We start from the raw sequence: 25,948 nt of genomic DNA, 5'->3' as shown, positions 1-25,948 counted from the left end.
AGGGTCATGAGGACTCAAAACGTCAACTGTACTCTTCTCCGCCAATGCTGCCAGACCTGCTGAGTTTTTCCAGGTATTTCTGTTTCTGTTTTTGTTGTGGGCTTCGCTGTCTGGGCCAGCACTAATTGTCCATCCCTACTTGCCCTTGAGAAGGTGGTGTTGAGCTGCCTTCTTGAATCGCTGCATTCCATGTGTACCATAGGTACACCCACAGTGCTATTAGGGAAGGGGTTCCAGTATTTTGACTCAACAACAGTGAAGGAATGTCAATATATTTCCAAGTCAGGATGGTGAGTGGCTTGGAGAGGAACGTCCAGGTGGTGGTGTTCCCATGTGCCTGCTGCCCTTGTCCTTCTGGATGGTAGTGGTCGTGGATTTGGAAGGTGCTGTCGGAGGAGCCTTGCTGAATTCCTGCAGTGCATCTTGTAGATGGTACATACTGCTGTTACTGTGCTTCGGTGGTGGAGGGAGTGAATGTTTGTGGATGGGGTGCCAATCAAGCGGGCTGCTTTGTCCTGGACGGTGTCCAGCTTCTTCAGTGTTGTTGGAGCTGCACTCATCCAGGCAAGTGGTGAGTATTCCATCACACTCCTAGCTTGTACCTTGTAGATGCTGCACAGGCTTTGGGGAGTCAGGAGGAGAGTTACCCGTTGCACGATTCCTAGACTCTGACCTGCTCTTGTAGCCACAGTATTTACATGGCTAGTCCAGTTCAGTTTCTGGTGAATGGTAACCCCCTAGGATGTTGATAATGGGGGATTTAGTGTTGGAACATCAAGGGGCGATAGTTGAATTCTCTCTTGTTGGAGATGGTCATTCCCTGACACTTGTGTGGCGCGAATGTAACTTGCCACTTGTCAACCCAAGCCTGGATATTGTCCCGGTCTTGCTGCATTTGGACATCGACTGTTTCAGTATCTGAGTCATCGCGAATGGTGAACATTGTGCAATCATCAGCGAATATCCCCACTTCTAACCTTATGATGGAAGGAAGGTCATTGATGAAGCAGCTTAAGATGGTTGGGCCGAAGACACTTCCCTGAGGAACTCCTGCAGCGACGTCCTGGAGCTGAAATAACTGACCTCCAACAACCATAATCAGCTTCTTTTAGTGCTAGGTATAATTCCAACCAGCAGACAGTTTTCCCCGATTCCCACTGACTCCAGTTTTGCCAGGGCTCTTTAATGTCACACTCGGTCAAATGCTGCCTTGATGTCAAAGGCAGTCACTCTCACCTCACCTCCGAAGTTCAGCTCTTTTGTCCATGTTTGAACCAAGGCTGTAATGAGGTCAGAAGCTGAGTGGCCCTGGCAGAACCCAAACTGGGCATCAGTGAGCAGGTTATTGCTAAGCAAGTGCCACTTGATAGCACTTTTTTTTTTAATTCATTCACGAGATGCAGGCTTCGCTGGCTGAGCCAGCATTTATTGCCCATCCCTAGTTGCCCTTGAGAAACTGGTGGTGAGCTACCTTCTTGAACCACTGCAGTCCATGTGGTGTAGGTACACCCACAGTGCTGTCAGGAAGGGAGTTCCAGAATTTTGACCCAGCGACAGTGAAGGAACAGCGATATATTTTCAAGTCAAGATGGTGAGTGGCTTGGAGGGGAACTGCCAGGTGGTGGTGTTCCCATCTACCTGCTGCCCTTGTCCTTCTAGGTGGTAGTGGTCGTGGGTTTGGAAGGTGCTGTCGAAGGAGCCTTGGTGAATTCCTGCAGTGCATCCTGTAGATGGTACACACTGCTGCTACTGTGCATCGGTGGTGGAGGGAATGAATGTTTGTGAATGTGATGCCAATCAGATTGATGACCCCTTCTATCACTGTACTGATGACAGAGTAGACTGATAGGGCAGTAATTGGCTGGGTTGAATTCGTCCTGCTTTTTGCGTACAGGACATGCCTGGGCAATTTTCCACAAAGCCCGGTGCATGCCAGTGTTGTAGCTGTACTGGAACAGTTTGGCTATAGGCGTGGCAAGTACTGAGCTAATCTGAAAGCTCTGTGCTAGCAATGCATCACAGAAAAACTTTAGCAACTATACTGTGAATCAGTTTTATGTTCAGAAGTACTACAGGAGAAGCATTTTTGTTGTTTTGACAGTTCAAGCAATAATTGAATTTGTAATTACCTGCAAATATATTTTTGGACTGAACCTGACCACTGGTAATAAGTCTGGGAATATTTATTAATTGACTGGGCAGTTTTGAACCCTTGGGATTACCTAATCTTCACTCCAAGATCCTTATGCAAAATCCTCAGATCTTTAAATTATTGCCTCTTTCACAGCCCTCTCATCTCCCACCAAATACCCAACCCTTATTTGAAGGTGCGGACCCAGCTGTTAACCATCCTTTCAAAAAGACACGTTCCCTGTCAGTGCTTGACTCTCAGACAGCTCACTAACTACATTGAATAAGACCCAATCAAAATTGCTAAGAACATCATATAAGCGATCACTCAGCCCTTCACCCAATGTATATCAAAAACAAAATGCAGTCCTTTGCATTTAATCTAGGTTTTCACACCACAAACATAAGAATAATACTGTTTAGGTGCAACATGTTGTACCAGTCCAAAAAGCAGGCTGAACATAAACCACATGATTGTCAACTGAAAACACCCTTTGTGCATTGAAAATTACACACAGATTTAAGCATGACAAGCTGAATCAGAGCAGATAGAGCATGCTATGGGAAATCAGTTCCCCATAGGTAAACCAAAAAACAATTTCAAAAGCCTTGTTGTGTCCAAGCAACCACATATGTCAATTTTATTCGACATCTGCCCTTGTTGCATTTGTCTCTGGCTGCACATTGAGCTACCTACTAAGATTGAAAGTCAAAGCAATGGAAAAAACATAGTGGTTAACCAACTGAGAAGAATTGAGAGATAAGTACAGTACCAAATTCTTTTCATTCAAAACATTGGATTTCATGCCATCGTTCAAAACAGTGGCCAGATTTTACAGTACTATATGATGCGGAAAAGTGTTATAAACCTAAAAGTTTTTTTTTTAAAAAGGCTGACGAAAAGCACTAGTATTTTTATTGCATATTCCAATCGCTGCGTTTTATGTCTCCTTTCAACACATCATAGATTTAAAATCATCTCACCAACTGCTTCCTATATTCCACTTCAATGTGGTACCCATTTTGTACAAGATTAAGTGGACAGCAAGCAACCAATACAAATGCATGTCAACATTTTCCTCCTAGTTTTCTAACTGTAAAATGTTTTTGACATTCTGAACAGCTTATAGCTTTTAAAGGTACTAAATGTCTAACCTATAACATGCAGGGCGAAAGAAAAAAAATCAAGACTTCTTCTGACAACTGAAGTACAATTACAGATACATGCAAAAAATTGACAGTATACCTAGAAAAACACATACATATAACAGTGGTCAAACTAAGGCAAAAAAAAACTTGCGTTGCCCTCATTAGTTCAAGTGAAAATAACGTACACCTACTTACCTTAAAAAATTTGTCAATCTTGTTCAAGTTTATTCTCTTCTTGGCATCCAGCTTGTATATATTGCTTACGCTTCCATCCATGAGGTACAGTCCAAAGCCCATCACCTACAAGAAGTCCCATTTTATTTTAACCTTCTATATAAAATACAATATCATCTAAAAATATTTTCAAACACCAAAAAAAGGTCCTCCTGTATTATATTTGTAGGCAAAGTATAATATTGACTTCATGTTATACAGTCTTTGTACTGAGCTTCGTTAAGATGTTCTACATATGCATTCACAAACAAAAGCGGAACTCTGTTCCCCAACCAGTCTCAACAACATGGGAGTGAATATACACCCACATACAGAATATTAAAAAGGTTTTGGAAAATGTCCAAATTAATCAACAATCAATTCTGTTAAAGACAAAAGCAAAATACTGCAGAAAGCCTCAGAGTGCATCTCACTCAAGAACTGTTTTTCCATGTTGGAAAGTGGTGAGGATGAAGGTACCCCTGGAGAGTGCAGCCAGAGCCAAGTTCACAGCACTGTGGGTGGCTCAGCTGCACAAGGTGGGGAGGCGTAAGAGTGCAAGAGCAATAGTGACAAGAGACTCAATAGCGAGGGGTGCACATAGGCGCTTCTGCGGCTGTAGGCGTGACTCCAGGATGGCGTGTTGTCTCCCTAGTGCCAGGGTCAAGGATGTCACAGAATGGCTGCAGGGCATTCTGAAGGGGCAGGGCGAACAGTCAGAGGTCATGGCTCACATCTGTACCAACAACATAGGTAGAAAGAGGGATGAGGTCCTGCAATAAAAATTTAGGAAGCTAGTTAGCGGATTAAAAAGCAGGACCTCAAAAGGTTGTAATCTCTGGATTACTCCCTGTGCCACGTGCTAGTGAGTATAGGAATAAAAGGATAGAGAGGATGAATGCGTGGCTGAAGAGATGGTGCAGGAGGGAGGGCTTTAGCTTCCTGGATCATTGGGTCTGTTTCTGGTGAAGGTGGGGCCTGTACAAGTCAGACAGGTTGCACCTGTACCAGAATGGGACCAAGATCCTTGCGGGGAGGTTTTCTCGTTCTGTTGGGGGCGGTTTAAACTAATTTGGCAGGGGGGGTGGGATACAGAATGGAGATATAGTAGGGGGTGATGCACAGCCAAACATCAAAGAGAAACTAAGTCAGTCTGAAAGGCAGAGCAAATATAGACCTGTTAAGGCACAAGGGAATAATGCAAGGCTGCATTGCATCTATTTTAACGCAAGGAGTCTTACATGTAAGGCAGATGAATTGAGGGCGTTGATTAACACATGAGAATATGATGTTGTTGCTATCACAGAGACATGGTTGAGGAAATGGCAGGACTTGCAGCTCAATATTCCAGGGTACAGAATCTTCAGGTGTGACAGGGGGATGTAAAAAAGGAGATGGCATTGCACTATTGATCAAGGAGTCAATTACAGCAGTAAGGAGGAAAGGTATCTTAGAAGGTTCCTTAAATGAGGCCATATGGGTAGAACTTAAAATCAAAAAGGGGGCAATCACTTTGCAGGGAGTGTACTTTCCGCCTCCAAATAGTCAGGAGGAAATAATGGAGCAGATATGTAGGCAAATCTCAGAAACGTAAAAATAATAGGGTAATAATAGTAGGGGATTTCAACTTTCCCAATATTAACTGGGATAGTCTTAGTTCGTGAAAGGCTTAGAGGGGGCGGAATTCTTGAAGTGCATTCAGGGGAGCTCTTTGAGCCAGCACGTATAAAGTCCTACAACAGAAGGGGTGGTACTGGACCTAACCTTAGGGAATGAAGCCGGGCAAGTGGTAGAAGTGTCAATGGGAAACATTTCGGGGATAGTGACCGTAACTCTAAGATTTAAGGTAGTTATGGAAAAGGACCAAGATGGACCAGAAATAAAGGTCCTGAACTGGGGGAAAGTCGATTTCAATATGATAAAAGGGTCTGGCCAAAGTGGAATGGGAGCAGCTACTTGTCGGAAAATCTACGTCAGGCCAGTGGGAGTCATTCAGAAAGGAAATACTGTGTGTTCAGGACCAACATGTTCCCATAAAGGTGAAGGATAGGACCAACAAGTCCAGGGAGCCCTGGATGTCAAGGAATATAGAGGATTGGAGAAGGGAAGAAAAGGTTTATGGCAGATACAAAGGGCTGAAAACAGCGGAAGCCCTAGATGAGTATAGAAAGTATACAAAAGTAATTAGGAGAGTGAAGAGGGGACATGAAAATAACACTGGCAGGCAAGGTAAAGGAAAATCCCAAGGCATTTTATGAATATATTAAAGGGAAAGAGTAGGGCCCATTAGGGACCAAAGTGGCAATCTGTGCGTGGAACCGGAGGATGTAGGTGATGTTTTAAATGATTACTTTTCATCCGTGTTCACTATGGAGAAGGATGATGTCGGTGTAGAAATCAGGGAGGGGGACTGTGATATACTTGAACAAATTAGCATTGAAAAGGTGGAGGTATTAGCGGTTTTAGCAGGCTTAAAAGTGGATAAATTCCCAGGCCCAGATGAGATGTATCCCAGGCTATGTGAGGCAAGGGAGGGGGTTGCAGGGGCTCTGACACTAATTTTCAAATTCTTTCTGGCCACAGGAGAAGTGCCAGAGGGCTGGAGGGCGGTGAATGTAGTACCATTATTCAAGAAGGGTGGTAGGGATAAAGCAGGTAATTACAGGCCAGTGAGTCTAACATCAGTGGCAGGGAAACTATTGGAAAAAATTCTGCGGGACAGGATTAATCTCCGCTTGGAGAAGCAGGGATTAATCAGGGATGGTCAGCATGGCTTTGTCAGGGGGAGCTCATGTCTAACAAATTTGATTAAATTTTTCAAGGAGATGACTAGTTGTGTAGATGAAGGTAGTGCAGTTGATGTAGTCTACATGGACAGTAAGGCTTTTCACAAGGTCCCACATGGGAGAATGGTCAAGATTACAGCCCATGGGATCCAGGGCAATTTGGCAAATTGGATCCAAAATTGGCTTAGTGGCAGGAGGCAGAGGGTGATGGTCAAAGGTTGTTTTTGTGATTGGAAGCCTGTGACGAGTGGTGTTCCACAGGGAGCGATGCTGGGATCCTTGCTGTTTGTAGCGTACATTAATGATTTAGACGTGAATATAGGAGGTGTGATCAATAATTTCCCAGATGACACGAAAATTGGTGGTGTCGTAAATAGCAAGAGGAAAGCCTTAGATTACAGGACGATATAGATGGGCTGATAAGATGGTCAGCGCTCCAAATGGAATTTCATCCTCAGAAGTGTGAGGTGATGCATTTTGGGAGGACTAACACAGCAAGGGAATACACAATGAGTGGTAGGACCTTAGGAAGTACAGACGATCAGACGGACCTTGGTGTACATGTCCATAGATCCCTGAAGGCAGCAGCACAGGTAGTTAAAGTGGTTAAGAAGGCATATGGGATACTTGCCTTTATTAGCCAAGGCATAGAATTTAAGAGTAGGGAAGTTATGTTGGAGGTGTCTAAAACACTAGTTAAGCCACAGCTAGAATACTGGGTGTAGTTCTGGTCGCCACACTGTAGGAAGGATGTGATTGCACTGGAGAGGGTGCAGAGGGGATTCACCAGGATATTGCCTGGGCTGGAGCGTTTCAGCTATGAAGAGAGACTCGGTAGGCTAGGGTTGTTTTCCTTGGAGCTGAGAAGGCTGAGAGGGGACCTAATAGAGGTATACAAAGTTATATGGGGCATAGATAGGGTAGATAGGAAGAAACTTTTCCCCTTAGCGTAGGTGTCAATAACCAGGGGGCATAGATTTAGGGTGAGGGGCAGGAGGTTTAGAAGGGATTTGAGGAAAAATCTTTTCATCCAGGGGGCGGTTGGAATCTGGAACACTGCCTGAAGGTTGGTAGAGGCAGGAACCCTCACAACATTTAAGAAGTATTTAGATGAGCACTTGGCCCATAGCCCTATATGCTATGGCATTTCAAGTACTGGAAAATGGGATTAGAATAGATAGGTGCACGGACACGATGGGCTGAAGTTTCTGTGCTGTATAATTCCATGACTGCAACGCTGGAAATCTGAAATAACAAAAAATGCTGGAAAAACTCAGGTCAGACAGCATCTGTGGATAGAAACACAGTTAATGCCTCTAATCGATGACCTTTCATCAAAACCAACCTGAAACGTTAACTCTGTTTCCATTCAAGTTTTAGCGCTAATTTTGCACTGACACAAAAATGAGGGTCAGCTACCTCGTGTGCCTCATGCCATACAATACAGGAGGATTTCTAGCCACATGTGCCAATTCAATTGTATGGGGAGTGTGTTGCAGGGAAGATGCGAAATATGTGGCAACAATGTGATAAAACACAAGCGCATAAGCTACTCTCTACACATCAGCCTATTACATAGTAATATTTAATCTATCTCCAAGTGCACTGAAAATGCAAGTATGATATTATCACTGAGGAAACCCATTTTTAACATATTACTATTCACATGCAATACCTGTTATTCCCATTGGTACCACTTAAACATTGTGCAGTGCGAAGCCCTCCACCAGTTTGCATGGGCAGTGAAATTTGCCATCCGATACCAATGTAGACACAGCATTTATGACACTATGCACTACCACAGAAGTGATTATGCAATTTGTTCTTGTATGCAAATCTAACAATTGTAAAAGAACTGGCCAAATAAACCCCTCCCTTCATCCCTCCTCTTTTTTCCCCCCTCTCTTTTTTCATGCAACATCTACCCAAGCTCCCATCTCTCTAACCTTCCTTAACCTGAACCTTGCACTTGGCTTTAACCTCCCACATGCATCATCACAAAAGATCGACTCACTACAATTAAATTTGTATGCAGATTTACCAAAGTCAGGGGTCAGACCTCCTTCAGTTTTTTTTGGTCATTGGGAGACCAGACCTCCAGTAATCTAAATCCTGCACGCAGTAACTAAACTATTAGTATCTTTAGCTTGATGTCTATTATATGTCATTTCTTGATGCAGCTCCCTAAGGAAAATAAAAGCTTTTTCATTACATGGGTGTAATATATTTCCCGTCTGTAGGTTTCTACTTTCTTCCTATAATAGCTATTAAATGCCATTTTCAAGTTATTCTAACAGACTGCTATAGATCTAGCTCTACACAGCCAGCATTAAACACAATTGTTTAAGGAGTAAAACAAATAAAATTATTATAAATCTACTCAGTTACACCACAAGTCACTATACCCATAGTGGGGAGCTGAAGGCGTAGGAGTAATATCACTGGACTAGTAACCCAGAGGCCCAGTCTAATGCTCTGGGGACATAGGTTCAAACCTCACCATAGAAGCTTGTGGAATTTTAATTCCATTAATAAATCTGGAATATAAAGCCAGTCTCAGTAATGGTGACCATGACCGGTCATCGATTGTCGTAAAAACCCATCTGGTTCACTCATGTCCTTTAGGGAAGGAAATCTGCCATCCTACTTGGTCTGGCCTACATTTGACTCCAGACCCACAGCAATATGGTTGACTTTTAACTACCCTCTGAGATGGCCTAGCAAGCCACTCAGTTCAAAAGCAATTAGGGATGGACAACAAATGCTGGCTTTTCCAGTAATGCCCTCATCCCATGAAAGAATAAATAAAAAAACCTAACAAATGTTGTACAGATTTAATTCCATTTGGATGTATTTCAGATACAAACTGTGCATTATCTTAGATAGGAAAAGTATATACCTTGAGCAGCATGTGTTTCTCGCCAGGAGTAAGGTACATTCTGTTCTCATAATAATCAACGCAAATATTTACAATGTCAGCAAGAAGCTCCTCATAGCCTGGAATGACTTCAAGTTGCTGCTGCAGCGACTGTGAAGAGAATGGTACATTTCTAAGAAATACATTTATTACATAAAACAGTTCAGATAGGACCTGAAGGAAGTGACTTTTTTGGTGATGCATCTTCAATTCATTAGCACCCCATGTAAGCATATATCCTGGGTAAGCTGAGGCGTGAAGTATCAGCAAATTACACCACGTTAGGGGTAAAAAGGAAGAGGCAACAGAGTCAAGCCTAATCCTGTCACCAGACTGTCATGGACAGCTCATCAGATAGCATTCAAGAGTAGGGTTTTAATTTATTTTTCCTCTTCCTTAACTAGGAGTGGTGAAGCCATTTTATCACCCTTAGATTCCTTGGCTAAGAGCAGCTAAGGTTGAATATGAGATCTTCCTGGTTGGTATCACAGGACACTATGCATATGCCAATGGAGTCGGAGAAGCAACTCAAGATTATTTCTATGTTTGAGAATAGCAGAACTTAATTTATACTAAGAAAAAACTGAGCAACATTCACATAGTCCCCTTCAACTGCAATATGCAGAATGCATTTCTACCAGGTAAAACCTGAGAAAATGTCAGGTGTCAGGAAACATAAAACAGGCTACTTTTCCACTAAACCATAAAATGTTGCATCATTGCCTAGTATTTTGGCCAAGATGAACCTCTTGTCTCGTTTACAAACTACTCTGTTAGTGTAATTTAACTCTTCAAACACCAAATTGGTCTAAGCAAAAGATTATATAGCACCCTTCCTGCTCTTTGGATGTCCCAAAGTGCTTAACAGCCAATAAATTACCTTTGTGATGCTGTCACTGTTATTGTAGGTCAGTGGGATAGCCAATTTGCACAAAGCCAGATCCTACAAACTGCAATGAGACAAAAGAGCAGCTAATCTGCTAGTTGAGAAATTAATGTTGAACAAGGTTGGTTGAAAAAGTGCTAACTTATTTTAAGTACACCAGAACAGGAAGAGAAGGACATGGTTTGACACCATCTTACAAGTGAAAATGTCATCACTTGAGTCTTCTGCATATAAATATTTATTCTAATTAAAAAATACTTTGTTTTATATAAATAATTATTTTCCCACTATTTCTCCGCTTCGTTTCCAATGCCTGTTGATTTTTATCTTCTTTCTGTGGCAACATGGCGTAGTTAGAAGTGCTCTGGATCAGAAGTTTGTGGGTTTGAGCTCCACAACTGGAGGTCATCACATTAACTAGTCTGACAATTCAGTGGGGGTACTGAGTGAGAGCTGCATTTTCAGATGCATTGCACTTCGGATAACTTTAAATCAAAGGTACATTTTTCTTCATAGATGAATGTTAAAGATCAAATGGCATGACTTCAAAATGGAAGTGTGTTCTGACAAACATTCTTCCCTCAGCAAATACCACAAGAAACAAAATAACTGATGAATTTTCTCCATTCTGTTTGTAGGACTTTGCTGCTGAACAGCTGCCATATTTGTCAGAGAACAGCTACTCTGTTCCAAATGTAATCACCATGCGAAATGCTGTGATAAGGCACTATTAACAACAGGAATGTTACTTGTTTTTTCAGTTTCTGCTCTCAATTTTCCTTTTTTTAAAATAAAAATTTACTTCATCTTGACTATATGTAGAACTTGATTTCTCACTCCACACTCTTGTCACCTCCATCAGCTCACAAACAACATATATAGGCTTTAACAGAACAAAATCCTAGGAAGTGCCACGGGAATATTATAAAACAAAATATGACACAAAGCCACATAAGGAAATATTAGGTCAGACAGCCAAAAGCTTGGTCAAAGAGCTAAGTTCTAAGGAGTGTCTTAAAGGAGGAAAGCGAGTTTGAGAGGCGGAGCAGCGTGCGGAAGGAATTCCAGAGCTTAGGACCAAGGCAGCTGAAGGCAAGGCCCACTAATGGTGAAGCAATTATAATTGGGGATGCAGAAGAGGCCATAATTAGATGAGTGCAGATATCTGAACAGGTTATGGGGTTGGAGAAGATTACAGAGGTAGGGAGGGACCAGATCATGGAGGGGTTCAACCAAAAAGGATGCAAATGTTAATGTTAAGATGCTGCTGGGCCAGGAGCCAATGTAAATCAGCGAGCACAGGAGGTTAGAGGTAAAAGTGGCTTGGTGCAAGTTAAGACATGGGCAGAAAAGCCAGAAGTGCATTGGAATAGTCATGTCTAGAAGTAACAAATGCATGAATGAAGGGTTCAGCAGCAGATCAGCTAAGACAGGGAAGAAGTCGGGTGATGTTACAGAAATGAAAATAGATTGTCTCAATGATGGTGCAAATGTGCAGTCAGAAACTACCCTCAACGTCAAATATGACACCAAGGTTGCAAACAGACTGGTTTAGTCTCAGATTGTTGCCAGGGAGAGGGGTAGAGCCGGTAGCAAGAGAACAGAAATTAGAGCAAAGATCAAAAACAATGGCTTCAGTCTTCCCAATATTTAATAGGAGAAAATTTCTGCTCATCCAGTACTGGTTGTCAAACAAAAATAGACAAAAATACTCCTTCCACTGGACAATCCAGTCAAAATTGTTGCTCTATACAGTACTATTTTATATAAGCTTTAAACTTTATACAAAAAACAGGAACCATGAATGACAGAATAACACAATAACAACATTTTGCATTAAGTACACGAAGGCAAATCTGCATTCAGGCTAATTTTCAATTAGCTCATGCATTTAGGGAGGTAGATTGGTAAAAACAAACAGTAACAACTCAACAATGAGTCCTTCTTTGAGGCCCAGGAAAAGTTAAATTATCAAAACTGACTGTATACAACACACTTACCTGAGTAATTTTGTTGTGGTTTGCAAGAAACATAGAGAGATTTTGTGATTCTTGTATAGATTGTGGGTCTGACATTTTACGAAGAAACTGAGCAGCTCTGAAATAAAGTTCAGATGCAGCGGTTGATTCAGTGATCGCCACAAAGTCATTATTGTACATGATAAAAAAAATTACAAAGTTACTGCATATACAGCTTATTTTAAGCTTCTTCACATTTACCTACCTCTTTCTACCACTTGAAGAAATTAGAATTACCTCACCATTATAAAGTAAAGCAATTAAGATGCAATCACAAATTTAACATAATTCAAAATGAATGGTTAGCACTGCCCTCTGATGAAACTGATGTTTATTGCAATAACGAATCGTATTGCCTGTATTGTTAGGAAAATGAGGCTAACAACATAATGAGGATTTTCAATTCCCTCCTCCTCCCCTCTTTAGTTTGAAGTGCAGATGGTAACACTGGAAGTGTGCCAACATGAAGCAGGATCCCCACAAGACTTTCAGGCAGTATTAGAGGCTTGTGCAATATACCGATGCTTTAATGTCTTAACAGTACACTGACAAAAGACACATTTGGTCAACAGCACACAAACCACTTAGAATTAGTTAAGTTTCTCTATGGTCAACTAAAAGTTGATCAGAAACTATAGATAGATATTCTGAATTTATCAGAAACTATGGAAAATTATTTTGCTTTTTACAGAAATAAAATACTGTAGGTGCTGGAAATCTGAAATAAAAACAGAAAATGCTGGAGTTACAGAGTTAACGTTTCAGGCTGATGAAGAGTCAGAGACCTCATGCATTAACTCTGTTTCTGTCCACAAATGCTGCCTGACCTGCTGAGAATTTCCACCATTTTCTGTTTTTACTTTGCTCTTCAATTCATTATGGTTTCAGCATAGGGAATAGATTAGTTACATAAATTAACTTCTAACTTTCTAAGGATTAACTAAATTTAATAATGTTCATTAAATTTGAGATTTACAACAGAATCAGATTTTTCTTCCAATTTGAAAGTTGCCACCTTAATCTTTCTTTCTTTTCTTTCTCAGAGGAAGGTAGATACAAACCTTTCTAACCTGTCAGGAATTACACAAGTGTGGCACTGCTCAACTTGCCTGAGCATTCCTAACCACCCCCCCTACCCAATCTGGAAATTCTGCCCAATAGGTGCCCCTATTGAAGTACAACTCCACTGAAAAATAAGTGACTAGATTAATACTCAATACCTTCTACACTAATGTTGCCAATTGTCAGGCAACTTCCAAGTCCTGACTTACTTGAGATTAGTAACTGCAGTTAGTCAAAAGAAATATGAATTCTAATTTCAGAAATTTGCTCCTCTTAAATATTACTCAGCAACTACTCCTGATAAACTTACACAATTCATGCTCTTCTCATGCTTCTAAAGCATGTACCAATATTACAACTTGTTGATTAACTTTGACATGATATCCCTCAAATTATTCTACATTTAAAATAAGTGAAATAATTAATACAAAATTTCAGACCCTAGGTTCCGACATACTACTACTTCTAAAGAAAAACTAAGAAATGAAGCCTCACCGTTTGTACGCAGAGTGGTCATTTTTCACGCTGCATTTCATGTTCTTCAACTCATCCAATACTGCAAACATGTTAATGAATTTTCCCAGTGTGAGAAGGTAAGCTTCTGAAACAAAATCTCGCCTCCTCTCTGCATGACATAGTCTCTTCACCTCATTACAAAATCGGTCAATTGCATTGCGCTGTTGAATACAGGCAAATAAAGTTAAGAGTGTAAATCAAGTTCACATGCAGGTTTTAAGTGCATCTTGAGTAATTGCAAAAAAAAACAAAACCAAACTTAATAGCAGTTAAATTTATACAACACCTTGCATTTATGTAGTGTGTCTAACATAATAAAATGTCCCAAAGTGCTTCACAGTAGCACTGCCAATCAAAATTTGACACAATCATGTCAGATATCAGGACAGGTGACCAAAAGCTTAGTCAAAACAGGTAGGTTTGAATGAGCATCTTAAAGGAGAAGAGAGAGATAGAAAGGGAGGGGAGGTTTAGGAAGAAAATTCCAGAGCCTAGGGCCCAGACAGCTAAAAGCACCACCAATGATGCAACAACTAAAACCCGGATGCGTAGGAGCCTGGAACTGCAGAAGCACAAAGATCTCAGAGGGTTGAAGGGCTGGAGGAGATGAGAGAGATAGGGAGGAGCCAGGCCATGAAGAAATCTGAAAACAAGGGTCAGCATGTGAAATTGAGGCAGTGCTGGACCAGAAGCAAAAGTAGGTCATCATGCACAAGGATCATGGGTGACTAGGACTTGGTGTAAGTTAGAATATCGATAACAGAGTTTTGGATGAGGTCAAGTTGATGAAGGATGGAAGATGGGAAGTCAGTCAGGAAACCATTGGAAAAATCAAGTATAGAAGTAACAAAATCATCAATGTGGGTTTTAGCAGTAGGTTAGCTGAGGCAGACCAGAGTCAGGCGTAATAGCGGAGGTGGGAATAGGTGGTCTTAGTGATGGAGTGGATATGTGGTCGGAAGCTCTTCTTGGATCAAATGCAACTGGTTTAGCTCGAGATGGTTACCAGAGAGGGGAAACGGACAGATCACAGCAAATGTGTCGAGAGGAAAAAGGGGACAGGGGTAACAGTAGGTTTCTGTTGAAGCAGCTAAGCCAATCAAGGACAATATTTATCAGTGGGAGAACAATGCTATATGATGAAATGTAATACAAATACATTAGAAGAAATATTACTGGCATGCTTAATGAATTACATTAAGAGTCACACGTGAGGGTTAGCACAACTGACCATTCTGAGACCTTTAAAGGTGAAATTGGAGGAAGAGGGTTTAAAAATACAGATACGTTTTTATATTATTTTTATTTTAAAAAAACACAAGACCATAATGCAGATAGAATTAGTTTAAATCAGGTTCTCGGAAAGCCTATCTTTTCCCATCAATGAAAGATGAATTTCAGGACCACGCACATTAGACTATAAAGGTAGGCGCGCGTAACCAAGTTAGGTGGGGAAATATTGAGTTTAAAGAACTCTTAAGATTGAATAAGAAAATTAAGATTACTTTCAGGAATAATCTTTTAAAACACAAGTTCTTCATCACAGCTGGGAGTTTCATAAGGGGAGGAGATTGTTGCAACGTAAAAGACATCAATGCTGCTATGAAAGGATGCATCAAAGATCGTTTATAGAGAGCTGTGGCTCAGGAAAAGTAACAGTATGGTACAAATAGGCGTAGGGTCTCTCATCTCTGTTGCGCAATCAATTCAAATGACTAGATGGTCATAAGATGTCAGTGTGCTGCGTCCAGCAGGAAGACGATCACAAAGAAAACAGCATAACAAAGCAATAAAGTGTTTTAACTTAGAAAGAAACTGCTGCAGCCTGAGGTCCAATAGTAAGAACAGGTTTGGAGAAGTCATCTTTATGATTCCTCACTAAATCCATGCACGAGTGATTCGGCGCAAGGCCGACATGCACTGCTCTGTATGAATGTTTTAAAAGAATGTTTTGCCAATCACAAATGAAGTGAATTATCAAGCATATTGCCGTCTCTAGCTTTACCAACCTGTTTAAAAGGTGGACGTACCCAACAGTGGGACTTAGGATGAAGTTCCAATAAGTAGGCACAAAGTTGTGGAAGGAACATGGAAGAGGAAGAGGAGGGACACACAGGAGAGCAACAGATTGGGTGATGGGGAGCTCGGTTGGAAACGTGGCTGAAGGGAAAGGAAGATAAAGCAAAATGGAATCAGAATCGGCATATAGGATTAGGACTAATGCTTATATAGGGAATACATGCCAAAACAACTTGCTTGAGCTGAGCAACCTGATTTTTGTGTTGTGATTTCTATGTCATTTCATGTATACTTCATGTGGAACAAGATGCAAGCGGCCAAGTATTGCACAATTCAGAGTTTACGGAAGGTGGATCTCAGAAGGCAGAGTCAGGCCTAGAGTCAATAAAGATCTTGGCAATGAATAATGTTAGAACAGACGTGAAACAGTGGTGGTTGACAGGATATGGGGTTCAAAGCTCCACTCTGAATCAAACAGAACACAGAATATTAGAAGCAATTCAGAGAAGGTTCACTCCACTGATTCTTGATATGGCAGGGGTTATCTTATGAGGAAAGGGTGGACAGGTTGGGCTTGTATCCATTGGCGTTTAAAAGAATGAGAGGCAATCTTGTTGAAAGATATATGATCCAGAGAGGGCTTGACAGGGTGGGTGCTGAAAGGACGTCTCCCTATAAATCAGGAACCCTTATTTTTAAAGTAAGACGGAGATGAGGAGAAATTTTCTTCTCTCAAGACAGCGGTGGAGACAGGGTCATTGAATATTTTTAAGGCAGAGGTAGATAGATTCTGACTAAAAAGAGGTCAAAGGATATCAAGGGCTGGGGGGGCGGCTTCATTGGTAGGATAGTGGAATTGAGGACACAATGATCTTATCAAATAGCGGAGCAGGTTCGAGGGGCCAAATGACCTACTTCTGCTCCCAATTCACATGTTCATTTTGTAGATGCTGCATGCTATCTGGTTCAGCTTTAAAAAGCAGCCAGGGAGGGAGATAGAGTGGGTCTCAAGGGTTGATGTTTTTTGAGGAGAGGGGAAGAACAATGGCTTTAGTCTTCCCAAAGCCTATATGTAGAATATTCAGGCATCCGTAATTCAAATGTCAGGTGGACAGTCTGACAATAGAGAGATGAGAATAGGGAACTAGTAGATCAGTAATGAAACGTGGAAGCTGACCAGTTCAATTGATATGTCAGAGGGGCAGCATTTAAATAAAAATGATGACAAACTCTGAGGGGTGGCAATGCAGGAGCTGTTGCTGCATCCATACTGGCAATAAAGGACATAAAGGGAATCTGGTCAATGAAGTACAGGGAAACACACAGTTGATGATCTCTGGTGTTAGGGGATGGCTAAATAATAAAATATTAGAAAAACTTTGAGACAGACTGAACCAGACAGCTTCCAATCTCAGCCTCCTATTTGACTTGGAGCTAAGTTTGCAGCTTCAGGGACTACGGTATTAGGAGTACAACCATTTCTAATTTATGTCAATAATTTGGATTCAGACGCCCAATGAAAACTGGTCAACTTTGCAAATGATAAAAGGGTGAATTGTAGGAAGCAGTTTAGAAAGTATTAAATGAGGGAACAAAATTTGCAAGTGGGAAAAACAATAGATGAAGTTTAATCGAGACAAATGTAAATCCCTGCACAGTGAAAGGTAAATGGGCAGCATACACTCCATGAATGCTCTTCAGGTAGTTAAAGAGGAAGTTGAAAAAGACCTAAGAGTCTTAATCCAACCAAGATAGAGCAAACAGTCAACAAAGTCAATAGAATGGTTATTTATACAGCCAAAACAATAGAATACAATCCAAGGAGGTCATAATCAAACAATACAGTTTTCTGGTTGGGCTACACTAGTGTCCAGTTCTGGAAGTATTTCAGCCCTGGAGGAAAAGTAAAGAGCCACAAGATCTCCAATCTTAGAGGCATGAGCTATGAAGAAACACTGGAGATACTTAGGCTTTTCCAAGTCTGGAAAGAAGATGACCACGGTAATTTTAATGAGATACAAATTAATATGGAAAATATAAATACATAAAATTTCATTCAACTTATGTGACAGTAAGACAACGTGTCATTGGCTGAAACCAGTAAAAGGCAAATTTAGTACTGATATCTCGAAGTCTTTCTTCACACAACAATGAATCAATAGATTCCCAAAGAGAATGGTGGAGGCAAAACCCCTGAAATCATTTAATTAATTGAACGCTACAAAGGGCAAACATTACAGTCATTATGGATAGATAAGCTAAAGTGGGCTAAATAGGTTTGCCTATGCATAATTATATTTTGATTGCTTACCTGGAAATACATGAAATTCATAAGTTTTGTGACCTCTGGCTCAAGGACTTCCACTGTCTTTTCATAAATTTCTACTCTGTTAGGCTGCTCGTTGCATTTAACCTGTGGGAAAACAAAATTGTGAATCTGATTCATTATATAACAATGTTCCAGAGTGCTGTAAATGTCCTTACAGACCATTCTGAAATGCCCAAGCCATTTCAGAACAGGGAAATGAAACAAAAAATTTGATAACAGAATAGCAACTTTGATTTTGTTGACAGTCGCTTGAAGCAGGCACAGGGGTGAATTATTTCTCAGGTTAAAATCTTCAATGTGAGTCCAATATTTGAAAATTATTAAATCGCTGTATGAAGCAAAAATAAAATGGAAAAAATTAATCACTAGTCTAAGGACACAACTTCCAATAATAAAAAACCCAAATTTTCCTTTTGATAACATTGCTGAATTTAAAACTTATTGCTTTGTTCTGGCCAAAATGGCCTTTAATAACACTTCTGATGGGGCAGTTGCTTCATGTTATCAGATACAATCTTGTAAAAAGAACCCAAACTCAATAAGAGGAAGTTGCTTGAGGTTTAATTGAGAATTGACTAATTTAGAAAGCTTTCTTTCCCCCCCCCAGTTATGTTGTCAAATTGGATGTCCATAATGTCAATTACTGCCCCAACTCATTTTTTAAACAGCACAGAGGGAATGGGCCACATTTCAAAAGTCTTTTAAAAAGAATACATTTTAGCAGCAGTTTCAACAAAGCAGTGTTGCAGTACCTGAGGAATAGCTCTTGAACAACTTCTCCAAGTATAAAGCATAACAGCATACTCCTGCCCCTCCTCTAGCATTTCATTCTGAAAGCAAAATAAAAATGGAAAGTCAGTTTTGTACAGTGACACTATAAACCACAATCTGAGCAAAGTAGAATAAGTCCTTATTTAATATACTGCTGGTTAACCAATATGTTAAAAGGGCAAAATACCGTGGATTAGAACAAAAAGTGCTGGAGAAACCCAGGAAGTCTGGCAGCATCTGTGCAGAGAGAAACAGAGTTAACATTGCAAGTCCAAAACAACACTTCTTCCGAACAGTCATATTGGAATCCAACATTAACTGTTTCTCTCTTCACAGATGCTGCCAGACCTGAGCTTTTCAGCACTTTCTGTTTTTGTCAAAAGAAATGCTGAGAAATGCTGATTCAGAAATGACGTTCACAACACAATGCGTCATTTTGAAAGATTTTACACCAGTGAAATCTGCAAAACCAATGTTTGTTTGCTGTACCTTAAAACAGCATAAAGATTTGCATTAAATAATATTTTTATTAGGAAATCCCAAAATATTTCACAGCCTATGAATTAATTCTGACACAAAGGTTACACAAGTAGCAAATGATATGAATGGCCAGTTAAATTTTTTTTAGTGATGTGGGATAAATGTTAGCCAGGCCAATGGGGGAACTTCCTGCTTTTCAAATACCACAAAGGGCTGAACAGGCACATTCATCTGAAAAGATAGCTTCTCCAGTAATACGGAACTAGACTGAAATGTCAACTTAAGACTTTAAACTAAGTCAAATGAGAAATCAATCACTGAGCCAAGTGCCAGTTTTGCAGGCCCAAAGTACATCTCAAATTTTAACCTGAGGAGTAAATCAGAGAAGATTGCAGAAAGATTTGACTAAGGATTTAAAAATTTGAGGAATGGAAAGGATTGATGGAAACAAACTGTTTCCATTGGTTGAATAGTCCAGGATAAGGAGGCACAGGCTTAAGACTAAATGTAGTAGATTTTGAAAAAAAGATATCTGCAGTAGGGTCGTATGGCTATGGAATATGCGACCTGAATTAGTCAATGAAGAAAATGCCATATCATATTTAAGGGAAGGTTATATGAGTGGTTCAAAAGAATGTGTGGATGAAGAGATAGAAGAATCAGCTGAGCACATGGGATTAGGACTACTGCTCATGAGGTGGTTAACGACTAACAGACTGGTTGGACCGAGCGGTGTTTCTGTGTTCTACAGAAATCATATCTCCCGATCTGATCTCAGGTCAGATTTTCTTCAAAATAGGAACTGCCCTTTCTGAAATTTGGGAACTTTCCCCAAAACAAGAAATTCAAGAGAAACAAGATGCAATGTCAAGCTGATGCTGCCACAAATTAAGTCTCAGGCCCAAAGAGATGAATTTAAGAAGAAATTAATTTTTACTGAGATCTACTTTACCATGCTGGAATGAACTGTCGCTTGTTCAATGTATCTTGCAATTCCTGTAACAAATGCATTTCTATCTTCAAAGTTGGTGTTGAAATTTGGCTAGAGGGGAAGGAAAAAAACAGGGTATTCTGTCAATCCAGGCATTACATTAAGTTAAACATGGAACAAACTTGCATGTCAGCTTGCTGAAGAAATTACTGTTTCACTCCCTAAGGTGCTTATATTAACTACACACATTTGACACTAAATAAAATCTGCCCACTGTAGGCCAGGGTAGACCATGGCGCAGCGGTCATGGCGCTGGACTATAAAGCCAGAGGCCCAGGCTAATGCTCTGGGGACATTGGTTCTAATCCAACTATGTCAGCTGGTGAAATTTAAATTTAATTTAGAAAATCTGGAATTGAAAGCTAGCTTCAGTGACCATAAAAACCATCTGGTTCACTAATGTCCTTTAGGGATGAAAATCTACGGCCCATACCTGGTCTGGTGTATATGTGATTCCAGACCCACAGCAATGTGGTTGACTCCTAACTGCTCTCAAGGGATGGGCAATTATGGAAGGGCAACAAATGGCCTTGCCAGTGATGTCCAAATCCCATGAAAGAACAAAAACAAGAGAAATGGGCTACCTTTGCTAAATTTGAGAGCTAGCACAGAACAACAAAGGAGTATTTGTGCCCTATTAAGTATACAAAAACCCACATCTCAAGTCATCCCTCACAAATAATATTCTTTAAAACTCTACTTAGAGAAAGACCATGGGTTTCTTTTTCCCAACCTCTTCCGAAACCACTATTTCTTACTGTGATAATTTGATGAATATCACCAGCCCTGTTGTACCACATCCAAGGGCCATTCTTCAGGTGTGAACAGAGGCTGTGTCAGCAGGTTATTCAACTGTAAAACGCGTCACAAATGAGCCCAATAATAGCAGAAGAATTCTTCTGGTCGCTAAACAAAGCGACTTGATAAATGAATTCAAAAAGAGCTTGTTTACCATATTGCAACCAGAGAAAAATGTTGCATGTCCAGGCCACGCGCACACATATTTTCTGGCATGGGTCATTGAATGCACTTTAATACAAGGAGTCTGATGAATAAGGCAGATGAGTTGAGGGCACAAATTAACACATGGAAGTATGATGCCATTACTGTCACAGAAACATTGTTGAGAGGGGGGCAGAATTGGCAGCTCAATATTCCAGGATATAGGCTCTTCAGTTGAGACAGGGTAGAGGGTAAAAGAGGAGGGGGTATCGCAATATTGATCAAGGAATCAATTACAGCAGTAAGGAGGGATGACATCTTAGAAGGCTCCTCAAATAAAGCCATATGGGTAGAATTTAAAAACAAAAAAGGAGCAATCACATTGCTGGGAGTGCACAATAGGCCCCAGTCAGAGAGAAATAGAACAGCAGATATGTAGGCAAATTTCAGAGAAGTGTAAAAATAATAGGGTAGTGATAGTGGGGGATTTCAACTTCCCCAAAATTAACTGGGTTAGTCATCATGAGATAGGTTTAGAGGGAGCGGAATTCTTTAAATCCGGGAGAGCTTTTTAAGCCAGTACGTATAAAGTCCTACAAGAGAGGGGACGGTCCTGGATTTAATTTTAGGGAATGAAGTCGAGCAAGTGGTAGAGGTATCAGTGGGAGAACATTTTGCAGATAGTGATCATAACTCCGTTAGATTCAAGATTACTATGGAAAAGGACAAGGATGGGCCAGAAACCAGAGTTCTAAATTGGGCAAAGGTCGGTTTTAATGAGATCCGATATGATTTGGCCAGATTGGACTGCGAGCAGCTACTTATAGGTAAATCTGCGTTAGAGCAGTGGGACTCATTCAAGAAGGAAATAGGGAAAGTACAGGGCCAACATATTCCAGTAGTGATAAAGGTGGGACCAACAAATCCAGGGAACCCTGAAAGTCGAGGGGTATACAGGATTGGATAAGGGGAAAAAGGGAGGCTTATGGCAGATACCGAGGGCTCAAAACAGCGGAAGCCCTCGAGGAGTATATAATGTGTAGGGGGGAAACTTTAGGAGAGCAAAAAGGGGGCATGAAAAAACATTGGCAGGTAAGATAAAGGAAAATCCAAAGTTATTTTACAAGTACATTAAGAGTAAGAGAATAACTAGGAAAAGATTAGGGCCCATTAAGGACCAAAGTAGTAACTTGTGTGGAGCCGGAAGACGTAGGTAGGTTCTGAATGATTACTTTGTGTCAGTGTTCACAAGTGACAGAGGCGACATGGGTATGGAAATCAGGCAGAAGGGCTGTGGTATAATTAAAGAAATTAGCATATAAAGGGAGGAGGTTCTAAGTGGCCTGGCAGGCTTAAAAGTAGATAAATCTCCAGGCCCGGATGAAATGTATCCCAAACTGTTGAATGAGGCAAGGGAGGAGATTGCAGGGGCGCTGGCAATAATTTTCAATACTTCTCTGGCCACAGGAGAGGTGCCAGCCTCTGGGGACAGCCAATGTGGTACCATTATTCAAGGAGGGAGGAAGGGATAAACCAGGGAACTGCAGGCCAGTCAGTCTAACCTCAGTGGTGGGGAAACTATTGGAAGCAATTCTGAGGGGCAGAATTAATCTATACTTGAGAGGCAGGGATTAATCAAGGACAGTCAGCAAGGTTTTGTTAAGGGGAGGTCATGTCTGACGAATTTGATTGAATTTTTCAAAGAGGTGACCAGGTATGTAGATGAGGGCAATGCATTTGATGTAGTCTACTTGGACTTCAGCAAGGCTTTTGATAAGCTCCTGCATGGGAGACTGATAATGAAAGTAAGAGCCCATGGGATCCAAGGCAATTTGGCAAATTGGGTCCAGAATTGGCTGAGTGGCAGGAAGCAGAGGATGATGGTCGAGGGGCGTTTATGTGACTGGATGCCTGTGTCCAGAGGGATTCCAAAGGAATCGGTGTTGGGTCCCTTGCTGTTTGTGGTACATATATAAACGATTTAGACTTGTATGTAGGAGGGTTGATCAGTAAGTTTGCGGATGACATGAAAATTGGTGGGGTGGTAAATAGTCAGAAGGGTAGCCTTAGATTACAGGAGGATATGGACGGACTGGTCAGATGGGCTGGTCAGTGGCAAATGGAATTTAATCCGGATAAGTATGAGGTGATGCACTTGGGCAAGACAAACTAGGCACGGGAATACACGATGAATGGTAGGACCCTGGGAATTACCGAGGGATCAGAGGGACCTTGGTGTGCATGTCCACCAGTCCCTTAAGGTAGCGGGACAGGTAGATAAGGTAGTTAAGGCGGATTATGGGATACTCGCGTTTATTAGCCAGGCATAGAATATAAGAGCAGGGAGGTTATGCTGGAACTGTATAAAATGCTGATTAGGCCACAACTAGAGTATTGCGTGCAGTTCTGGAATCCGCATTATAGGAAGGATGTGATCGCACTAGAGAGAGCGCAGAGGAGATTTACCAGGATGTTGCCTGGGCTGGAAAGTTTTAGTTATGAGGAAAGATTGGGTAGACTGGGTTATTTTCCATGGAGCAGAGGAGATTGAGGGGGGACATGATTGTGGTGTATAAAATTATGAGGGGCATAGATAGGATAGACAGGAAGGAACTTTTCCTCTTGGTGGAGGGATCAATAACCAGGGGGCATAGATTTAAGGTAATGGGCAGGAGGTTTAGAGGGGATGTGAGGAAGCAGTTTTTCACCCAGAGGGTGGTGGGAAATTGGAACTCAATGCCCAAAAGGGTGGTAGAGGCCGAAACCCTCACAACAATTATGTAGTATCTGGATGTGCACTTGCGACGCCATGGCATTCAAGGCTATGGGCCTAGCGCTGGAAAATGGAATTAGAATAGTTAGATACTTGTTTGACCGGTGCAGACTCGATGGGCCAAAGGGTCTTTTTCTGTGCTGTAGACCGCTATGACTCTAAACGACAGCAAGAATCCCTGTTGATTTTCTTCCCCTCCCAAACATATGGCAACTATATCATTCTGAACTATTGTTCTGCCATGTAACAGAGATCAGTTAATTCAGCAGACAGTCTGGATTAAACATGATCGTGAGTTAACCAAGAATTCATTTTTTTTTCAAAATCTTCTTACTTGGTACAATAGTGATGAAGGAGGTGGTTCGATACAAGGCTGTTGGTCAGGCAATGGTAGGTCTTCCAAAAGGTCAACATTGGACAGGGCATCTTCCAAGGTCACTTGTGCAGTCATGGTCCTTCTGAATGGAAAATTAAATGGAAAATTAAACTGTATAGCCATCTAATTTATAGCACTTACCTTACAATGTCAACTTAGTGAATATGCATTTGCCATTGATAAACATGGTCATAAAAAGGGATTGATAGTAACCATTAGCTTTTTAAATACAATCCTAATGGAGGGAAAATAAAGACTTAGAGCTGCAACACTTTCTCATTCGAGAGTAATAAAATAAGAATCAATTTTAAATTCAAGCCAGAATTAAGATATGTAATTGTTCGACCGTATGAATGTACACGTAGATTCCATCCCATTACCGATACTTAATTTATCCTTTTTTAGCCTATGGGCATTACAAGAAAGAAAAAAAGAAGAAAAAGAGAAAAAGAAAAAAAGAATGAATTCACTCGCTGTACCTATTAAATGGATTCAATTCACTATGAGCCTTGCTGGAAGATAAGGAGGCAAATTGCAAGTCAAAATGATCACAGTTCTGCAGCACCATTTCCTGCAGGAAGTTATTTACCAAAATATAACTACAAGGAAGACATCTATATATACACATCTTTATACTTGTCATTCTATACAAAAATATTATAATAGCAGAAAATGTTTTTGCCATCTATTTTATAATGTGCAAACTAAAAGCTAATCAATTCCATTATATTTAAATTTCATTCGTGTTGTCATACCTTTATTTTTAGGCAACATGAGTCAGACCTATATTAGAAGAAGGCTGATGAACAGGGAGTCTTGAGGGTTTGATAAAGAAACCGACATATTTAATGCAAATGAAGGACTCTGTTGGACAGTTCAAATAGGATAATGGATGTCTGGCAGGGTATTACAAGACAGTAAGTAATTCAACTGAGTGGTTCTGATGCTACCTTGCAAATCACAAGAGCAAAACTTGAAGTGTTTATGAATGACAGCAGAATCAATAAATCTAACAGCTGCCATAAATAAACCAACAGATATGTACTGTCTTTCGTCTACAACGCAATGCCTTAGCATGTGGTGGAGGCAGATTCAACCGTGGTTTTGAAAAAGGAATTGGGTAATTGTCTGAAGAGAAGAAATTTGCAGGGCTGCAGAGTGGGACTAGCTGAGTAGCTCTTGCAGGGGGAGGCACAGACACAATTGGCCAAATGGCCTCCTCCTTCGCTCTAACCATTCTATGGGGGTCGGCAGGAAAGTGGAGTTGAGGTTACAATCAGGTCAGCCATGATCTTATTGAATGGCGGATTAGACTCGAGGGACTTGCTCTTAATTCGTATGTTTATATGATGCCACATCCTTTCACAAAACATGATTTACCTGCAGAGAGGTAAGGGGGCCACTAAGTGCTGCTGGCTCAGTTACATATAGGTAAAGATGATGTCTTCACACAAGTTCAATATTTGTAACCATACATGATAATATTTAACTATCTTCCAAGCGCTACAGCTCCTGAATCTTCAATGACATATTGCCCAGCAATTTTTTGGCAAATAGAATACAAAACACACCATTTCAATTAAACTTGGC

General features: G+C 40.8%; 2 protein-coding genes across 2 annotated transcripts in view; one reads left to right on the top strand and one right to left on the bottom strand.

The window, feature by feature from the left end:
- LOC144682622 (PI-PLC X domain-containing protein 1-like) overlaps positions 1-25,948 on the top strand; it is a 705,325-nt gene that overhangs the window by 115,209 nt on the left and 564,168 nt on the right. The window lies entirely within an intron of this gene.
- The window catches only part of cyfip1 (cytoplasmic FMR1 interacting protein 1), a 218,662-nt gene that overhangs the window by 146,192 nt on the left and 46,522 nt on the right, over positions 1-25,948 (bottom strand). Inside the window, exons 2-9 of the mRNA XM_078545117.1 lie at positions 24,317-24,440; positions 20,229-20,318; positions 18,778-18,855; positions 18,008-18,109; positions 13,657-13,838; positions 12,082-12,178; positions 9,178-9,306; positions 3,475-3,579 (exon numbers count right to left, since the gene is read on the bottom strand). Coding sequence (XP_078401243.1) covers positions 3,475-3,579; positions 9,178-9,306; positions 12,082-12,178; positions 13,657-13,838; positions 18,008-18,109; positions 18,778-18,855; positions 20,229-20,318; positions 24,317-24,433 — 900 coding nt within the window. The 5' untranslated portion in view covers positions 24,434-24,440. The remainder of the gene's footprint in view (positions 1-3,474; positions 3,580-9,177; positions 9,307-12,081; positions 12,179-13,656; positions 13,839-18,007; positions 18,110-18,777; positions 18,856-20,228; positions 20,319-24,316; positions 24,441-25,948) is intronic.

The sequence above is a fragment of the Cetorhinus maximus genome, chromosome 7, assembly GCF_964194155.1.
Source record: "Cetorhinus maximus chromosome 7, sCetMax3.hap1.1, whole genome shotgun sequence".
Taxonomy (NCBI): Eukaryota; Metazoa; Chordata; class Chondrichthyes; order Lamniformes; family Cetorhinidae; genus Cetorhinus; species Cetorhinus maximus.
The sequence above is the reverse complement of the archived record's forward strand: the minus strand, read 5'-3'. Positions and strand labels throughout refer to the sequence as shown.